General features: G+C 49.4%; 1 protein-coding gene across 4 annotated transcripts in view; it reads left to right on the top strand.

Moving 5' to 3' along the window:
* SORL1 (sortilin related receptor 1) overlaps positions 1-19,854 on the top strand; it is a 162,333-nt gene that overhangs the window by 17,320 nt on the left and 125,159 nt on the right. For all 4 annotated transcript variants that reach the window (XM_082339794.1, XM_082339795.1, XM_082339793.1 and 1 more), the window contains exons 3-5: positions 5,813-5,938; positions 12,941-13,102; positions 14,500-14,567. In XM_082339794.1, coding sequence (XP_082195920.1) covers positions 5,813-5,938; positions 12,941-13,102; positions 14,500-14,567 — 356 coding nt within the window. The remainder of the gene's footprint in view (positions 1-5,812; positions 5,939-12,940; positions 13,103-14,499; positions 14,568-19,854) is intronic.

Below are 19,854 nucleotides of genomic sequence, written 5' to 3' on the forward strand. Positions count from 1 at the left end.
AATCTGAATCGCTCAGACTCTTAATTTCCACAGTTGGCACCTGACAGTGTTTAATAGCCTAGGTGCTTTGAAGACATTAGACCAAGGGTCACACACTCAAAGACCCGTGATAGAGGCCAGGTGGGTAACGGGCAGGGGCGAAGCTGCCTCCACGTTTATAACACTCTTCACCTCCACAAGGAGGAAGGGTCTCTCCCATTTTTCTTGAAGTATGTGGCCCTCTGGGACTTCTTCCCACTTTTGATAGAGATGCAGGTTCAAGAAGCATTCACCAGTATCTTGATTTGAACATGGTGGTGAACGCTGCTTGGTCTCAGGGTGCGAGACGCTGGGAGGTGGAGGGACTTTGAGCTTCTGGGCTGTTATTGGCTCTCAGCTCTCGTTGCCATGCAGGGCCCAGTGCTGCTGGATCTGATGTTTTGAGAGAAGCTCAGAGGTGGGGATTTTTACATGAAAACTGCTGAGTCTTACAAGTTGGCAGCTGACGTATAGCTTTTACAAACCCTGTGTGGGCCAAGTAAAACATATATGAGGGCCAGAGTGAGCCCTTGGGTCCCAAGTCTGTGGCCCCTTCTCCAGACCTCCCCTTGTGGGGAAGAGGAACAGCCCCTGCCTCGGGTCAGGGTGAGGCTGTGGACAGAAAACCACGTTGTGGAGCTTCGGTCACTCTGCACTCTGGCCAGAGGAAAGCCCCTGATGACTTGGCGAGCACTGTCCCATCAGCCTAGAGGACACACTTGGAATTCTTGAGCCTAGATTTGGTCTCCATGAGGCCCCTCACTCTGTATCCACCATCTGGTTTGGATGTGCTCCAAGGTAGGGGACCAGAGGGCGCCCCAGGGGCTGTTTTCTAGTGGGCTGAATGGGGGCAGTTGGGGAGGGCAGACGAAGGGCTGGCCATCATGATGTGTAACTTGGCCCAGGGTGGGTGCTGAGCAGTGGTGGTGGGAAACCACTGCAGCTGACAGCCAGTCTGGGTGCAGTGACCTGGTGCAGGGCTAGGCTTGTTTGGGGCCGTGACTTTGGCCCAGTTATAAATGCGATCAGGGTTGGCAAGCGCAGATGGCAGTGTATCGAAGACTGTTGGCCTGTGAGAGTCTGTAGGCCCCTGTATTCAGCATTATCACCATCCAGAGGCATCTCTTTTGAGCACAGGAGACAGCTCTCTGCCCTACTGTATTAAGAAATCCTCAGGGTTTTTATGTATTTTAAAAATTCTTTGTGCAGATAGTATTTTTGGCGAAGACCTATCTTTTTACTGTTTTGTGGTACAAACAGGAGCCCAGAGGCATTCAGTGATTTGCATGGGGTCACTCAGCATGTCTGGGGCAGGGTTGGGGCTAAGACCCCATCATGTACTCAGTGCGTGAGGGTATAGTGTTGGCACGGTGACCAACATTAGTTTTAGCACTGAAAGTCCTATATCCTGGGACCCTCCTCAGTCTTGGATGAACCAGGAAGGTTGGTCACCCTACAGATATTGCCAGTCTATCCAAACCCAATTCTCACTCTGCCTAAATATTTGGGTGATTCTTACTAAGGACCCATTGAACATTTGAAACGATAAACTATTCTGGAATGAAGTATATGCTAAGATTAAGTGGAAAGGAAACTTCGTGCTTGGAGATAATAAATTGGGACGGCAGAGATTTCCCTCATCAATGCATAAGCTACATTAAAGAACTGGCAGATGAAACCGAGATGTTCTTATGTGAAAAGTTAATGCAAAAATAAATTCTGACTCAGAGGCAGGAGTAGGTGGTGCTGGAGTAGTAACAATCTAAATTTTCTTTAAAGATTGGAAGCACGGTTCACAGGGCCCCCGTCAGCAATCCAAAAGGAACAGAACCTATACAAATTAGGAACTGTGTGAGTTGGAGAACGGCCAACTCATACATATTCAATATATAAAAAAGGGATAGATCTGGAAGCTGGAATCCCGGAAGATTTGCTCTTAAACAGAAAAAAAAAAAAAAAAAAGAATATCCGGATGAACTTGTAGCCAGTGTGAGCCCATGAAGCATGGCTCCTGCAGGACCTGTCTTTTTCTGTGCTAAGTCTGTAGATGAAATGAAAGCGAAGGTGGTGTTTATCTTGACCGTCCCCGCCTCTTCCTTTCTGCACCCTCCTGATGTATTTTACCAAGTACTCAGTTGCCACATAATTGACCAAAGAGCTTTCCAGAGATAGTGTCTACCGGAAGATCAGAATCAACCAGGGGAGGCATCAAGAATGGTAGGACTCACTGCCCTTGTACCCAGAGTGGTGTGACAGTGTGATTGGTGCCCCTGGGGATAGGCAGGGGAGCAGGGCCCGCGCCCGCCGACAGGGCAGAACTTGGTAGCCTGTGGGAGCCGGAGTCTAGCTGAGCCCCAGGTCTGAGAGCAGAATGCATGGGTTTGAATCCTGGCTCTACCATCCATCAGCAGTCTGACCTTGAGCCAATTCCTTCATTTCCCCTTGGTTTTCTCATCCATCAGTGAGATCATCCTTGTAAAATCTTGCTCCCCAAAGGGTGGTCTGCAGACTGGCAGTGTGCGGGTTTCATGGGAGGTGGTTAGAAATGCAGAATCTCTAATCTCACCCCAGACTTCCTGAATCTGAGTCTGCATTTTGACCTGTGTCCTGCTGGGTGATTTGTAGGCGTGTTACAGTTTGAGAAGTACGGGTGTAAAGTACTTAGAACAGCACCAGACACGGAGATGTTTTCTGGACATTTTAACCCTTCTCCCCCCTCGTCTCTCCTCCTCCTCCTCCTCCTCCTCGTTATTATTATATGGTTTTGAAGTACAGGGGAAATAATGTAAAACCGTTCACTTTGAAGGACCATCTTTAGCGGTAAGACTGATCTAACTAGTGACTTTTGGCAGTTTAGAAACTGGGTATGGAATTAAGAGATACAGACTACTGTATGTAAAGTAAATAAGCCACAAGGATATATTGTACAGCACAGGGAAATATAGCCCTTGTTTTGTAATAACTTTACATGGAGTATAATCTATAAAAATATTGAATCACTATGTTGTCTACCTGAAACTCATATAATATTGTAGATCAACTATACTTTAATTAAAAAAAAAACAAAACTCCTTCCTTCTTTATTTAGTTAAGGGAGTAGTGTCCTGTGGAGGCCAGAGAAGACTAATTAGTACAGAAACCTGTGTCTGGATGCAAAGCAAACGGTAGAAGCACAGGATGAGTGAGCCTGGGGGGGCGTTTGCCTCAATTCACCTGGAGCTCGTTGTGGGCAGTGAGTGAGGCAGTATGCTAGGGAAAGAAACCCTGACCCAGAATGTACCAACGGGGGTGCTGTGTGGAGGCCGTGAGGTCGTCAGCCCACTTGGCCTCGTCCGAACACTGGAAGAGGCCCTTCCAGGGCTCTTCACCGTGGAGGAAGGTGGGTAGCTGTGCACAGCCCCGAGCTTGCCTTTGCCCTATTGATCTGTTGATCGAATAGGGATAAGAATTGTGAGGATAGGATCAAAATACCATGTTGGAGTTGTTCAGCCTGGAGAAGGGAAGCAAGGTAGGCTGATGAGCAGTTTGAGAGCCTCAGGCGTAGCGTGGACCCTCACATGCCTTCCTCACTTCTGTGTAGTACAAGCCCCAAAGGGATGGAGTTTGCTTACGGACGAGAACGTTAAGGGGGAGGTTTCTGGTTTTGAGGGTGGCCGCACCTCCACCACCAGTGGGTGATGCAGAGGTGTGGCGGGGTGTCTGGGGAAGGCCCCGGGCTTCATTCAAGGTGGTGTTTTCTCTCTCCATCCGGTGTCCCTTCCAGTGCCTGGGCTGTAGCTTTGGTGCGTGATCTTCCTCTTTTAGCAGAGAAATGTAAGCGTGCAGAGGAAAACATTCACCCAGAACGTTGACTTGAGAGAGTGGAAAGTCAGCTGAACTTGGGCTTGGAGGAACCCTTCCTAGTTTTGTCAGTTTCTAGCAGCGTGACCTTGGGCTAGTCGTTCATTTCTCTGAGTTTTATCTCTTAAATGTAAAGAGCTGTTCACTGAGTCACGGATCCATTCATTTCACTCTCTTTTGTTCACTTACAGAACACATGCATTTACTCATGCTGTGGTTTATAATGAAATTTATTCATTTCAGAATTCTTTTCTGAGCACCTGCTATGTTCCAGGTCCACGGAAAGTGGCAAAGGAGAGACTCACTCACGGGGTTTTTAAAGATGAAGAGAGTTGATGTATACAAAAGAGTATTGTTACTGAAAAATGCTGCCCCATGTGAGCTTATTATCACACTTGTGCCTCTGAGGAGGTAACTCGGAGTGGATTATCCATGTAGGGAACGCTAGGGCTGGAAGGGGCCTGAGCTCCCTTTTGGAGAAGCCGTCAGTTTGCTGCGTGTGACTTTGAATGTCACAAGGAACACTTCACGTCTGTTCTTGGCCTGGAGGATGGAAGTGAGAAAGTACCGCTTGGTCTTCTACCACTCAAATGATCTGTGAACTCTCAACCTGCTGAATTTAGGAAGCTGTTTTTGTGGCAGCCCCTTACCGTGTGTTTGGTAGTCGGGGAACACGTGCTGTGCTTAAGCGTGTGTGTTTGTAACAGGAATTCTTCCAGATATTGGCAGAGGTTCTGTCTGTGCTCTTCCAACCTCGACATCTAATAAATATTAATAACGCGCATGTGCGCTCAGTTTTCTCTGCACAAATGTCGTGTAGTTCATTGTTCACGTGGGGGCATCGTTTACCAGCAGTGACGTGTTTACATGCCCATTGTGTGAAGGGCCGTGTCTTTGTATGCCTGGCGTCTAGCGCAGTACCTGGCTCACATGAACCTCTCAGAATGTGTTTGCTGCTGAGTCGATGGGATTCGTCCCGAGTTCCCATTCTTCTTGGCATTCACCTGTCCTTTTACTTTAACGCTTTCCCCAATTCTAACTCAGTATTATATTCATAGTATTGACATTATAGTGTGATATTCATCTGTCAGGCTCATTTTTAACCCACTGACTGTATTAATTTCGCAGTGCCTAGGTAGTAAAGTCTAGGGACAAACTATCTGACAGCTTCCATTTCTTCCATCCCTTTCTTGAGATTTGATGGCTTTCAGGTAGCCTCCGGGCACCTGGTAGACACTCAGTACACAAGTTATTCTTCTGTTTCATACCTGTGGTTACCGGAGAGCCAGAGACCTGGAAGCAGGAGAGAAGTAAATACCATTGGCAACTGCATGGCCCACCCTGCTGTTCCTCTAAACTCAGAATCTCCCACGTTACAGGGTCGGGTGCTGGAGGAGGGGGGTTCTGGGACCCCTCTGTGCAGCCTCTGCGCATATTTAATCACTTAGCGCTGCTCTCTTTTTCATCTCTGGGGCTACTCTGTGAAAACCCATGAGGGTTTTTTTTTTTAATCGTCTGGAATGCTGTAAGGACAGAACTCCCCAGCAGAGGGATGAGAATTAGATTACCTTTTGGGGACATTTCAACAGATGGCAAAACAAATTCTCAATCCCTTCCCCTCAGACAATCACATTTTCTCAGCCTCTGGATATAGTTCGTTAAACACTCAACCCGGCCGTGGTGAGGAGCTTATCATGGTTTCTGTCTGCGTGTCTCCCCCTCCAGGGAATTGTTGTGGCCTCAGAAAAGAGGCCACCGGCTTGGGGACAGACACAGAGGTGACCTGCTTCTCCTTTGGGGGTTGTCTTCAGACCTGTAATTTCATGGTATCAGGGACCCGTTGGGAACCACATTCAGGACGCAGGGGACGCGTTTGCAAGTGGAGGCGGAGGGAGCCGCCTTTCTGCCACTTTTCTCACCGATCCTTTTCTTCTTTCCCACCTCCATCTTCCAGGTTTACGTGTCTTACGACTACGGAAGATCATTCAAGAGAATCTCAGACAAGTTGAACTTTGGCGAGGGGAACAGCAGCGAAGCTGTGATCGCCCAGTTCTACCACAGTCCTGCGGACAACAGGCGTGTAAGGACGTCACCTGTCGTGACTGCGTGGGGCTGTCTTTTGGGACCACGGCTGTGCTACAGGAGGGCTGGGAGGTGCAGCGCTTGGGCGTCTTTGCAGCGTGACAGGCAGCCGGGGACTGTTTTTCTGCTTACCTAGGAGTCGGTGACAGAAATGTCATTCTCAGGGCAGAACTGTGCATAATCAAGCAGGCCAGGTCCTGGCCAGGCAGGATTTCTAGACAAACAAGGGCAGGTTAAAGCCCAAAGAATCTGCCAACTGCCAAATAAGTTGCCTGATTCATAGGTGGCAAAAATGTTACCCAGGGCCACTGGGGCTTGCACTGGGGTCTACTCTGGGTCTTCCAGGGCAGCTGCTGAAGTCTTGGTTTCATGGGTATCACCAGTGTGTGTGCACACGTGTGTACCTGCGTGTGCATGTGTACCCCCCCCTTCCCTCCAGCCTATACCTGGTCTAGAAGGGAAAGCCAGGGCAGCTGATACTGCTGTGGCTCCTGATTTGTTTTCCCAGCTGTCTTCCCTGGGGCTTTGTTTCTGCAGTAGAACCCGGGCAGTTTGATTTGGAGAAAGCCTAGACTTGAGATGGCCCTGGGCCCCAGGGAGGAAGAGGGGGGTGCAGGAATCAGGCAGCCTGCAAGGCTTTCCTGTTGGTTAGGTAGCTTTAGCTTGGAGAGCTGTATTTGGTTGCCTTCTTCCCCACTCTAGCGATCCCTAGCTCATTTCCAGGATAGGATGGCTGCTTCTAAGGATGCTCGAAAACTAGCTTCTTAGAAGCAAAAGCGAAGGTACGGGGTAGCTGCTGCTTTTTGCTCATCCAGAAAGGAAGGAGAGCGCGAAATCCACAGGGTCCTCTGACCAGGTCCCCCCCACCCCCCCCGCAGTGCTGGCTTCTCAGGTTGCCTGTGGTCTGTTAGCAGGGGCTGTATTCAAAATATTTAGCCACTGGAATGGCCCTGACCAATCAGAACAGACCCAATCTGGCGGGAGCTGGGTTTTGAAGGCCACCCTGCTGAGGCAGGCATTAACCTTTCAGTTGCTGGATTGTGGGCTGGTCCTGGGGAGGGCACCAGGCCAATGGAGCTTTAGGAGCGGCCGCTCATGGGTTTAAACTGGCTATTTACTAACAGAAGCAATTGTTCTTTTTTTTTAAATAAATTTATTTATTTATTTATTTATTTTTGGCTGTGTTGGGTCTTCGTTTCTGTGCGAGGGCTTTCTCCAGTTGTGGCGAGCGGGGGCCACTCTTCATCGCGGTGCGCGGGCCTCTCGCTGTCGAGGCCTCTCCTGTTGCGGAGCACAGGCTCCAGATGCGCAGGCTCAGTAGTTGTGGCTCACGGGCCTAGCCGCTCCGCGGCATGTGGGATCTTCCCGGACCGGGGCACGAACCCGTGTCCCCTGCATTGGCAGGCGGATTCCTAACCACTGAGCCACCAAGGAAGCCCTAAGCAATTGTTTTTTTAACGACTAGAATAGGTGCTACTGGTACCTACTAGTTAATATCAGCCCTGTCCGATGGTCTCAAAGTGGAGGGGCAGTTAGGACAAACTCTCCTCTAACCTAACTCCAAGGTGACCGAGCAGTTCTTCCCTCTGTGAAGAAAAGCACAAAAAGGGGTTGGAATGGGTTCTGTAGTCTGGACAGCAGGCCCGCCACGCGCCCTGCACCCCCCCCCCCCCCCACTGCAGTGTCAGGCCTGGTACTGGGGACTCCCAGTCCCTCGAGTGACTGGGGAAACCTGCCCCAGGGTGCAGCTTGCTGGCTGTGTTGCATCTCCTGTGGATTGATCTGCCTCTCAAGAATCAAACAACCCTTGGATTAGTCTCTACTTCAGGTTGTACCTATCCATTATCATTATTAGTAGTAGTAGTACTATTACACATTGTCCCGAAGTTAACTCTTGCTGAAGTTGTGGTCTTGAAACTGCTCTGTTGTCCCTTTCAGCCCCATCTCGTCCCCTCCTCACCTCTGACCGCAGGGCACAGATGTCTGTAAGCAGGTTCCGTCTCCCTTCCTGCTTGTCGCGGGTTGCAGTGAGCAGCTGCTAAACCCGCCCGACGGAAGAGTCAGAAGACAGGAAAGATGAAGTTCGGGGCTTGCGGCGGGGGGTGGTTTAGTGCAGGGAGAGGATCTGGGGCTTTTGAAGCAGACGAAGGAGCAGGGCAGGGGCTAGGGCAAGAAGGAGGGAGAACCAGGAAATGGTTGCAATAAAGGAGCTCTAGGTGCTGCAGGTGAGGTGGGAGCCGCGGGCCCGCGGCCTCAGTGCTGTCACCTTGAAGAGGAGGGCTGCTTCGATTTCTCAGGGCTGAGTTGGGGATGATTTGGAGTTCGTGGGAGGATGCATAGGGCTGCCTTCTTGGAGAACTTGGTGGCTGTTGGACCTGGGGCCTGGAGCAGGCTGAGTGAGGTTAGGGTTGCTGCCTTCCCTGTTGGGTTTGTTAATTCCCCAGAGGAGGCTGTCTGTTACCCCTCCTCAGACTTCTCAGGAAGGAAGTGACTCTTACTGTGCCGATGACTTTGGTTACTCTTGCCGTTGTCCCTTGGAAGGCACATTGCCCCACTCGACCTACCACTTCCTGAGAAACATCCCCCATGGCTGAGTGCTTTGCCCTCTACACCAGGGTGCTGGGCCCAGGCACATCACCTGTGCACAGATGTTAGCGTGGCTGCCACGGAGGGCGATTGGAAATGGTGGAAATGACTGTTCGCAGCTGCTCGGAAGGGCTAAGATGTCATGAAAGGGCCACGTGGAAGTGTGGGGGGGCATGGCCTGCAGGAGGGGAAAGAAGGTGCTGCTTAGGTAAATGGAGCGGCTGTGGGGTCATGTGAGAGTTTGGGTCTATTTTCGAATCAGCCCGCCGTCCCACTTCCTTCTTTGCGGTCCCCTGAGGGCCACCGCCTAGAGCGGTGTGCGGCTCCAGCCACCTGACAGCTCCACCAGCCTCGCAGCGCACCCGAGATCAGTCGGCCATGTCCAGACATGTCTGGGCTCTTTGAAGGTCACTGGATGTGTGGTCAGGTTTCCCAGCCTCCACAGATGCGAGAGCTGGTCCTGCCTTTTTCCAGGCAGAGGTTGGTCCCGGGTGAGATGGTGAAACGCTCTCTCTTCTTTCCCTTGGTTCCCACCTCCTGGAGGTGAGTTCGTTCACTGCTTCGTCTGCCCAGCCTCCTCTCACGGTACTCTTGGCTTCTTCACTCGAAACTGGAGAGAGTCACTTAGGCTAACATGGGGATGAATTCTGTAGCGACTTTTGTTATCTTCCCGGAGGTCTTTGTGTTTTAGGAGGGAACGTAGCGTTAAGCTAAAGGAAAAGATGAAGCACGTCTGGAATATTAAGTGATTGCAGACATGCTTGGAGAGGTGATGGGTGGTGGTGAAGATGCTCCTGAAATTGCCCAGGTTAGGAAGCATTTAGTAGGTCAGCTCTGCTGGCCAGTCTGCAGGGTCGCCTCGAGCAGACTTGACAGCCAGGCGTCCCGGGACTAAAAGCAGAGTAGCACGTCCCATGCCTTCCTGCTCTGTGCACATTTGAGGAGGTTACTTAGCGGCAGGAAGCACGTGCCTAAGGGTGGGATGGAAGCTGCAGGTCATTAGAGTAACGTTGGATCAGAGAGGTGAAGGCTTCGTGGGTGCTCAGGACTAGGGCTGGAGCTTCACAGGTGGGCAGATTTCTGTAGCTGGAGCAGAGCTGGTGGGAACCCTAGGGGATCAGGGAGGAGAAGGACATGGGCAGAGGCTTCAGGGGGCCAAATGTGTTTTCTCTGCAGGCGGGGAGGGGAGGGTTTGCACTGAATGGCTTAATGATGTCAGTGGGGCCCCACCTGAAGAGGGAGGAGTTTGCCCCCTGCCTTGAGGACTGGAGAGAGCCATGGAAGAACCTTTGAGTTGGCGGCTTACTGTGAATACTGTCCCTTAGGGACCTGTGTCTGGTCTGCCGGCAGCATGCAGGATGGGCTGGGAAGGGCAAGGTTAGAGAACGGTCAGAAAGGGAGCCCGTGGGTTACTATAGGCATGAAGTTGCCCAGTCACTTTACCAAACCTAATATCCACCCTCTAAGGGTCTCACTCCCTGCTGGTCCTAGAAGCCAGGAGGATGAGTAAAACCCAGTGCCGACCCCAATTTCCTCATAGTCTCTAGTAGGACCACGGGCCACGCTAGTAGCACTGGGAAGAAAAAGGAAGGCACTGATTGTGAAAAACCTTTTAGAGGAAAACCTAACAGGGTAGGTGGCCGATGGAAAGTAAGGGAAGGCAGTGGAGTAGAAACCAGACCCTAATGGTGAGTAATGGGGCTGGGGAAGGCGTCACGTGGATAGGGCTTGGGACATGGGGAGGGAGAAGTGAGTTTTGGGGGGCAGGTGGCGAAGAATTCAGTTTTGGACAGAGAGCAATATCTGGGCACATCCGGGTGGAGATGCTGACTGAGAAGGTAAAGAAGGTCGTGAAAACTACACTCTTGGGAAGACATCAGGATGGGCGTGGAGATTTGAGAGTCTTGGAATGCGTGCTCCTGGAGGGGCAGTGGTGGAAGCTTTTGGAAGGATGAGCCGTAAACCACGATAGCAGCCGAGGATGGAGGAGTCAAGGTCACCTGAGGGCAAGGAGCTGAAGAAGACAGAGGGGCTGGCAAGAGAGAGTCAAAGACAGATGGTCAGGGGTGGGGCGTGGAGCGTCGATGCGACAGTGTCGCAGAAGGCAGGAGCGCTTCCAGGGAAGCTTGGGGACTGGATTAGGAGAGGAGGCACTTCACTGAGCCCAGCAGTCCAGGCCAAGACCTATGGATTCAATTCGGGAAAGGCTGCCTTTTTGTTGGAAGGAGAGAGGTAAGGTTTGATGAACCAGCCAGACGCTGATACGAATGCTGCCTCTTCCTGGTCACCTTGGGCAGCCGACCTGTCTAAGCATCAGTGTCCTCGTTAGTAAGAGAGGAGATGACAGTGTCATAGCCTGGAGTTGCTGCGGGGACGCTGTGAGTGAAAAGAGGCAAGGTGTGCAAACGTTCAGCCCAGTGCCTGGTGCATACTAAGTGCCTCTTGAAAAATTGTAGCTATTGGACTTCCCTGGTGGTCCAGTAGTTAAGACTCTGCACTTCCAATGCAGGGGGCACGGGTTCAGTCCCTGGTCGGGGAACTAAGACACACATGCTGCGCGGCGCAGCCAAAAGGAAAAAAAAAAAAAAGAAAAAAGAAAAATCATAGCTACTGTCATGAACATCGTACATTCTGAGGCCGGACATGTGATTTCTAGGTCCTCAAATGTGAAACTGCAGGCAGCCATGGGATAGGGGTTTCTGGAGAAAACTTCTCAAACTGAGAGAACACTCCCTCCCCCAATAACCAAGACGGTTTCAGAGCAGGAAGATGGGCTGTGTTATTTCTAGGGGACGCTTTTATGCCCCAAATTCTGATGATCCTCTGAGGGTCATAATTGTTTTTATCACTTTGCCTTTGGTTCCGCTAGTTTTTGCTTTCATACCATTTACTAGCCTTTAGAGTTAGATGTAATTAGGCTTCTCCAGAGTTTGGAGTTTTACCTTAGATGCTGTGGAGGAAACAGAGGAGAGAGAACGCATATAACACACGCCTGGGAAGCTTACAGACTGGATGTGGGGAGAGAGCGTGAAGGAGAAGGAGCTGGAATGTAAGAAAGCAACGTTGTAGACAAGTGCGAATTGTTTCTGCAGGCTGAAGCTGTTAGTGCTGAAAGGGTTCCGAGCTGAAGCTGGGTCTGGAGCAGGTGGAATCAATTGGGGAAAGCGTCCTTGGACTGATTCCTTTGCATCATTGATTTCTAGGATGTCAGTGGCTGAGTTTTGGTAGCACTGGGTCCCCCCCGGCTCTGGTTCTGGGTCACAGTCGTCCTCTGAGTCACCCTGTACTCCTGGGAGCAGGGGACGTCCTCCAGCTCTCTGTGTGCACGCAAGGCCTGCCCCCTTCCGGGCTTTCCAGCCTTCTTTCCTGGTATTTCCCTCAAGCCCCAAGACTGCCAGCAAACCCATACTGTATTTTTTTTCCTTCCTCTTTTGTTCCCAAACTCAAACTGCCCTCGACTTGGCATGTTCCTTCCCTGTGGAAGTCTTGTCTGCCCTTCAAGTCCCAAATGTTCGGTGGAGTCATATCCGATCTCCCAAACCGGAACTGATCTACAGTCTGTGCTCTCACAGGACTCTGTCCATGGTTTCTCAGTTAGTCTCATTTCCCCTTGCATTGTAGTTGGCTGTAGACGCGTCTTTCTCCCACGTTAGACTGGAAGGTGCTTAAGGGGAAGGATCCTCTGCTTTCTCTGGGGCACCCTCGGCCTCTGGTCCAGGGTGAATATTCGGTGCGCATTTGTTCAGTTGAATTGCTTTGATCCTTTCCCCTTGAGAACTCTTCAGGCCGGCAGTCACTCTCCAGCCTGACTTGTTCAGAGTCACTCACCCGTGGGGAAGCAAAATAAGCTGAGGCCCCTGCTTGCCCGCTGTGCCCCGGAGTGAGTCTGCCTGCCCCAGTGGCAGCTGGGTCCTCGGAGCTGCCCTGTCACCTGGCACGGGGGCAAGAAGGGGAAGCTAAGCTTCCTGGGTGGGTGATGTCGGGGGTCTTCCTGGAAAGGTGTGTCGGAGGATGCACGGGTAGTGAGCTGGCCCACCCGTGTGCAGCCAGTCTGGAGAGCAGGCCTTCTCTGCCCGGCTTCCGAGAGCCACCCTCTGATTGTGACCGGGTGACCCCCCCAGGGAGTGAGAAAGGCCAAGTCAGTTGAAAGAAAAAATAGAAAGGCTCGACTCGCTTCATTACCTGGGTAAACAAGAGCACCATCTGGCTTCAGCACGGCCCGTCTGCACCCTTCCTTCGCCGAGCCTCGTGTGGTGTGCACCAGGGACTCTTTATTGCCGGGAGATGGCAAGAAAGCCATGTGCGAGGGTGCCGGCCCCTGGCCTCTGCATGCGTGGGCGCTCAAACTCTGTTGGGGAAGGGGTGTTTGGGGCGCGGCCAGGCTCTGCCCTGAGCTCTCCTCCTTTCCCTGCAGTACATCTTTGCAGATGCTTATGCCCAGTACCTCTGGACCACGTCTGACTTCTGCAACACCATCGAAGGCTTCTCCATCCCATTCCGGGCAGCTGACCTCCTCCTGCACAGCAAGGCCTCCAACCTCCTCCTGGGCTTTGACAGGTCTCACCCCAACAAGCAGGTAAGAGAGCTTCCGGAACACGGTCAGCTGGGGCTCCTTGAGGTTTCTGTTCTGCCCCAGTGGATCGCCTGTCCTTCGAGTGACCTCCCCCAGCCCCTCCCTCCTCCTCTCTCAGGCCGAGCCTTTGTAGCTACTATTTCACTTCCCACGGCTGCAGAAAACTATATCCCCCTGGCACCCTGGGTCTGCATCCCAGCCGGGGAGCAACACCCAGCCCCGGCAGGCCCTGTTAGTTACACATCAGGCCCTTCTTGCTGCAGGGACACCTCTGTTAGTCCTGGGGGTAAATCGGGTCTCTGGAATTAAATCAAAGAGAGCCAGGTAGGGAAGGCTGGCATCTGAGCCGTGCTGGGACCTCTTGTCGAATTTCTGTGCTACCTTTCCCATCCTCCACCTTAAACATACTGCCCTTGCCTACCATTTATTTGAAGTTACCATTCACTTAAATATTCTTGCTCTGTGTGTGTGTGTGTGTGTGCACGTGTGCACATGAGCGCACGTGTGTGTGTGAATATAATATAAATGTGTGCATTTTCTTCCTTTAACCCGGATTTGAAGGAAAGGTGAGAGATGGGGAGAGAGCCCAGGTAAGTTTCTATCTCAAGGTTAAAACTTGCCAAGTCAAGAGTATTGATGTGGCATAATCTTGTGAAACCTGTTGGCCCTGTAGGATTGGGTTCATGATGAGTTTCAAATGGCTTTGCTCAGAGGAACCTTGGAACAATTCTTTTTCTTTGCAGGTTGTTTAACCAAAACATGACCTGTTTATCTTCACTTGCCTTAGGGAGTAACCCAAGTATGGGCTGTTTACCAGTGTAGGTGGATTATTGTTGTTTTTAGTCTCCTGCTTCTTACTCCCTGGTCCCTAGGGCCACAGGAACCCTCAGGTTTTGTCTTTGGAAGTTGAGGGGCAAAGATCAGCAAGTCAATTACTCATGGCCACACCCTGTGTATTCAGGGGATTCCCTAAGTCCTCTCCATTCAGCTTTCATCACTGTGTCCCATTATGGGTTTTCAAGGACACTGTTTCCCAGGTGAGAAGTACTGAGTATAATCCTTGTTTTCACCACCACTTGAGGGTCAGTCTTGAGTAAAATATAATTTCTGATAATCCATAAAAGGAAGACAAGTCACAATCGTTTTTCCTTCCTTCCAATACTGAGGTACTGAGACCTCAGTAACTGTATGGAGAGGAATGCAAAGGTGAACTGTCCTGCCCTTCCTGCCCTTGTTGGCACGTGGGGTAACCGAGTTGGGTAATGTGATCTCCCCACCTGTCTTCACAGGTGACGTATTGTTGAGGATGGGGTTTCCATGGGTGTGTGCTGGCGATGCCATTCAGGGATCTTACATCACGCCTCTCGCATCATGACCGCTTGTCGCTTTGGTCTTTGCAGCTATGGAAATCAGATGATTTTGGCCAGACCTGGATCATGATTCAGGAACATGTGAAGTCCGTTTCTTGGTAAGTCGTGCCATCTGAGAAATTTGAGTTACATAATCCCCTTGCTTCAGTTCTAGCTCCTTCATGCAGGGCAAATCTGCCCTCCCCTGAAATGTGAAGCATCTGGTTCAGGAAAGACACATTCCAGACCCAGGAATGAGAGCTGCAGGTATTACAGACTCCCCAGGGGTCTGGGGGGGTGAGGAAGGAAGGTAACTTGTGAGAGGAGTGACAGAGCTTTTGCATTTTTCAATCCGTCAGGGAATCCAGGGGGATCTTGAAGCTCTTGCACGTATTAGAATTTCTAAAAGACCTTCATTTTTAGAGCATCATATCAGAAGTGGGGATTTTTCTCTAAAATTCGTTCATTTGTTCATTCATAACATATATTTTTTGAATGTCTGCTGCATATAAAACAGATGCTTTAGGGTGTAAGAAGTTGAATAACTGATGGATATAGTTATTAAGGAGATTGCAGTTTAGGAGAGAAGAAAAGACATTTTGTGCATGTAACATACATCATGAAAGAAGCACGAAGTCCCACGGACATAGCATAAGAAGCCAGAGGAGGGCCACGCTCCTTCCAGGTGGGTCATAGGCAGCTCCACGGAGGCGGTTACTGTTGATCCAGGATGCGCACACCAGGTAGGGTGTGGCTGTTTGGAGGTGTGCAGGCTGGGAATTCCAGATGGGAACAGAACGGCCCAAGGCAGAGACGAGGCATCATGGTGCTGGGGTGGAGAGCCCTGAGTCTTATCCTTGGACAGTGTATTGGGTGAAATTTGGAAAGGGGTGTTGGTGTCACAATCTGCAGTGCTTGATAAAGGAATTTGGACTGAATTCTGAAAGCAATGGGGAGCCATTGTAGGTTTTTGAGAAGGAAAGTGAAATCAACAGGGCTAACCTTTCAGAGATTGTTTCTCGTCTTAGTCACTTCTGGTCTCTTACTGTTATGGGGATGATGTTTATAATCTTGAATTTGTACATACGCAGACGAATGTGTAGAGCAGACTCCCAGGAGTGGACTTGGTGGGTCAGTGGGAAAAAGTCAAACCATTCACACCCACCAAACTTGATACCTCTTGATCTTCACCACCCTGGATCAGCTCTACCCATACGTAATCTTCCCCGTTTCAGTTTCTAGTTGCTCAGGTGGAAAAACTCTGAGTCATGACTGATTCCGTGTTTGTTTCATGCTTCACGTTCAGTCCATCAGGAAATCCCTTTGGCTCTACCTTCAGTATATACCCAGGATCCACTACTCAGCTACTGCTTTACTCCAAGTCACTGCTGTCACTCATTAATCATCCAACTGGTCTTTCTACTTCTACTCTTGTCCTTCTACAACTGATTCTCAGCATGGCCATATTGATCCTGTTAAAAGCAGATCAGATCATGTTGTTCTTCTGCTTTGAACCCTTTCATGTGCATCATTATTTTTCTCAGATTAAATGCCAGCTACATTCCTACCACAGGGCCTTTGCACTTGCTATTTTCCCTGCTTAGAATGCTTTTACTAAAGATATGTTTGTGGCTTGCTCCTTTACCTCATTCAAGTCTGCTCAAATAACATCTTCCAGATGGGGCCTATCCTAAGGATCCCATGAAAATTGCAATTATTCCTGTCATTCCCAATCGGCTGTAGCCTGATCTGTTCTTTTTTTGCACAGCACTCATCACATCCTAATATACTCTTATTATGCTTATTATTTGTCTTTCTTCAATAGAATAAAACTACACGAGAGCATGGACTTTTTTCAGTTTTGCACTAATATATCCCCAGTGACTAAAGCATTGAAATTGTAACTTTGCCAAATTTTCTATAGAAAGTGTCAAATTTTGCACTCATTCTCAACAACATAGAATTATGCCTTTTTCCACAGCCAATGTGTTAGTATCTCAGTATAGTTGTAGTTTTTTATTTTGTTTTATTTATTTATTTACTTACGTGGTTGCGCCGGGTCTTTGTTGTGGCTCGCGGGCTCCTTAGTTGTGGCACGTGGGCTCCTTAGTTGTGGCATGTGAACTCTTAGTTGTGGCATGTATGTGGGCTCTAGTTCCCTGACCAGGGGTCAAACCTGGGCCCCCTACATTGGGAGCAAACACTGTGCCACCAGGTAAGTCCCTCAGTATAGTTTTAATTTGCATTTTTCTTATTATGAATGAGTTTGAACATCTTTTAACCTAAGGGTCATTTTTACTTCTTTTTTGGGGACATGTCTCTTCTTGCCCTTTGCCCTTTTTCTATTAGATTGTTCATCTCTTTATTACTGATTTCCAGGAGCTCTTTATATATTTGAGATTGGTCCTTTGTGATATGAAAGAGCTTGTATGTGTATGTTCATTTATATTTATATTTTCCCGTTTGTCATTTGTTTTTTGACTTTTACATGTAGTTTTAGTCCTCATTAAATGTAGTGGCCCCACAAGATGTAGATCCTGTCTGTACGTCTTTTAGCTGTCTGTTTGAAGAGGAATGTCTTTGAGTTCGTATTGCTTCCTTAGTAATTAAGGACAGTAAAGGATGGAGCAGAGAGGGGCCTTACAGCTGCGTATCTTCAGGCTCCAGTGGACTTCCTTTTTGTAGAGGGCAGCTCTTTCTGACTCTCATTATTTTCCTTGGGCAGAGGTTGTAGAGTCTTAGAGAGATTAAAACCACACTCTCATCCGAGTACAACCTCTACCCAGGGAATACCATTAGAACTTTTTTTTTTTTGCTTTTTTTGAACTTTAAAGGGTCAAATTGCTCTTTTTTCTGTTTAGAGAATCATATATTAACAGGGCAAACCAGCAGGATTACTAAATAAAGAAGCTTCACGTTTGGGAATTTGTGTGTTGTACCTTCTGTCTCTGTGCAGACATGCAGATAGATATCCTAGGGGAAAGGGCTGGCCTGTCTTATTGTAGATAATTACATGTCTGGTGTCAGGGAATTTCAGGCTATTTGGGGGATTTCTCCTAGGATCCCCCATAATACGTGGGAGTGTAATCTAACCTCTCAGAGAATAAAGGCACACTTTGTTCAACGATGCTTGGCAGCCTAGGAGCAGCAGGGGTGAGGAAAACCAGTGATTTATGTTATCCAGAGCTGGAGATTGGCAAGACAGGACAGAGGATGAGCCATGGGGGCGGGTTTCAAGGATGCCCTGTGGAGCACCCCTGAAAGACTGTAAGTGAGGTGGGTGAGGCCAGGTGAGGACCAATGACAGTGCTCAGAGACAGAGCAAGGCTTGGAACTTCCAAATGAGGGTAAAGAGAACAGGAAGTCAGTGTCAGTGAGCATGGACAGTGGGAGGCTAGCGATTGCCAAGTACAGGAATTTGTTGGGGGAGCAGCTCTCAGGAACGAGAGGTTCAGATGTGGATTACGGAAGAGAATTGGGATGAACGTCACAGCTCTTTCTTTCTTTCTTTCTTTTTTTTTTAAGGTTAGACTTTATTTTATTGCCTAGATTCTATTTTTTTTAATTAATTTATTTTTTATTATTTATTTATTTTTGGCTGTGTTGGGGTCTTCGCTTCTGTGCGAGGGCTTTCTCTAGTTGCGGCAAGCGGGGGCCACTCTTCATCACGGTGCGCGGGCCTCTCACTATTGCGGCCTCTCTTGTTGCGGAGCACAGGCTCCAGACGCGCAGGCTCAGTAGTTGTGGCTCACAGGCCCAGTTGCTCTGTGGCGTGTGGGATCTTCCCAGACCAGGGCGCGAACCCGTGTCGCCTGCATTAGCAGGCAGATTCTCAACCACTGCGCCACCAGGGAAGCCCTCACAGCTCTTTCTGTTGCTAGCTGTTGGCTGCTGCTTTTGGTTACGAAGGAATAGTAGAGGTGAGCTCCACCTCAATATCTGGGTAAAGGTCCCTTCCTCTCTGCCTTTTTAAAAATATCCAGTGTGTTTTAATTTGCCTATCCTCTAGGGTAGAGGAAGTACTTTAATCAGTACTTCTAATTGTGGAGAAGAAGAGAACACGTCCTCCCCACCCCTCCCCTGCTCTGCACACAGAACATCTCATGGTGAACATTAGTTTCTCGCGTTGGGACCGGCTGGTTTCTCCAGTGTCCGACCAAGACTTCAGATTGTAGGGCCAAAGTCAAGTCTTCCCCCTTTGCAAAAAGAGGCTCTTTTGTTTTTCTCTTTATCTTCCTTCTTTTCTTCTTCCTCCCTTCCTCCCTCCTTTCTTTTCTTTTCCTTCCTGTCCCTTCTGTCTTGGAACTTGCTCCTGACAATGCATCTTGGAAGGAATTTCCTATCATTGCCTTCATTATCCCGAGAGCCATTGTGTCTACAGAACCGTACAAAGATGGTTTGTATGAATTAATCATTAATGAGTCCTTCTGCTTCTCCTTGGGTCATCACTGCACCCTTACTGTGAAGCTCTCCTCCAGATTTCTCCAACTGTTTTTCCCTCTTGCTGAATGGTCCGCATGGCCTTGGTGTTCTTGTGCATGTTAGGAAACCTCGGGGAGGTTAGTTGTCCTCCCAGGCTGCTCTTAGGGCCCTTCTTTGGGGACACACCAGGGCAGAGATTCTTCTCTGAGGTAGTTTGATTTAATCACTTTGCAGTTTTCAGTTTGGAAGAGCTTCTGTAATATGTCCATGGATCCATGCAGCAAAGATCAATGCAGCAAGGAACTCTATAGGATAAAAAGAAATGTAAGACATGGCCTTTGATGGAATCTGTATTCTGTCTAGGAAGCTCAGACAGACACATTATGGTGAACGGTATAATATAGTGGGTAAGAAGCTCCATTGTATAAAGTGAGAAGACTGATTCCAAAATCCACTTAAGGCAGTTTTCTCCCTTTTCTTGAACTCATAAAAAAGGCTTGGAATTGAGACGCATTGTTAGTGATGGGAGAAGGGCATGGGGGAAGGCTTCCTGGAAGAGGGGGACTTGCACTTGATCTCAGAAGACGAGTAGGATTTGGCTGTGCAGATCAGAGTATATGCAGAGGGCATCCAGGCAGAGGGGGCTAGTGTGGACAGAAGCACAGAGGGAGAGGTGAGCCCTGCGTTTCTGAAGGACGTCAAGGGGATCGGTACACTTGCCTTTCACTTTTCCTTCTTTAACCTGTCCTCTAGCCCCACTGGAGCTTGCCTGGAGTGAAACCCAGGCTGCATTGTAAACAACAGTACCAGCAGAAAATACTTGACAAGTGGCAATTCCTTTCCCTCTCTACTGAGCCAAGGAGCCGTCAAAGGGATGTGTTTGCGGCACAGAGAGAGAGCATCACTTCTAGCTGCTGCCATGGTGACCCTGAGTTCTCACTGATGGTCTGCATGGCAGGACCTCCACGCCTCCAACAACTCAAT

This window comes from Balaenoptera borealis, assembly GCF_965194805.1.
Source record: "Balaenoptera borealis genome assembly, chromosome: 11".
In the NCBI taxonomy this organism is placed as follows: Eukaryota; Metazoa; Chordata; class Mammalia; order Artiodactyla; family Balaenopteridae; genus Balaenoptera; species Balaenoptera borealis.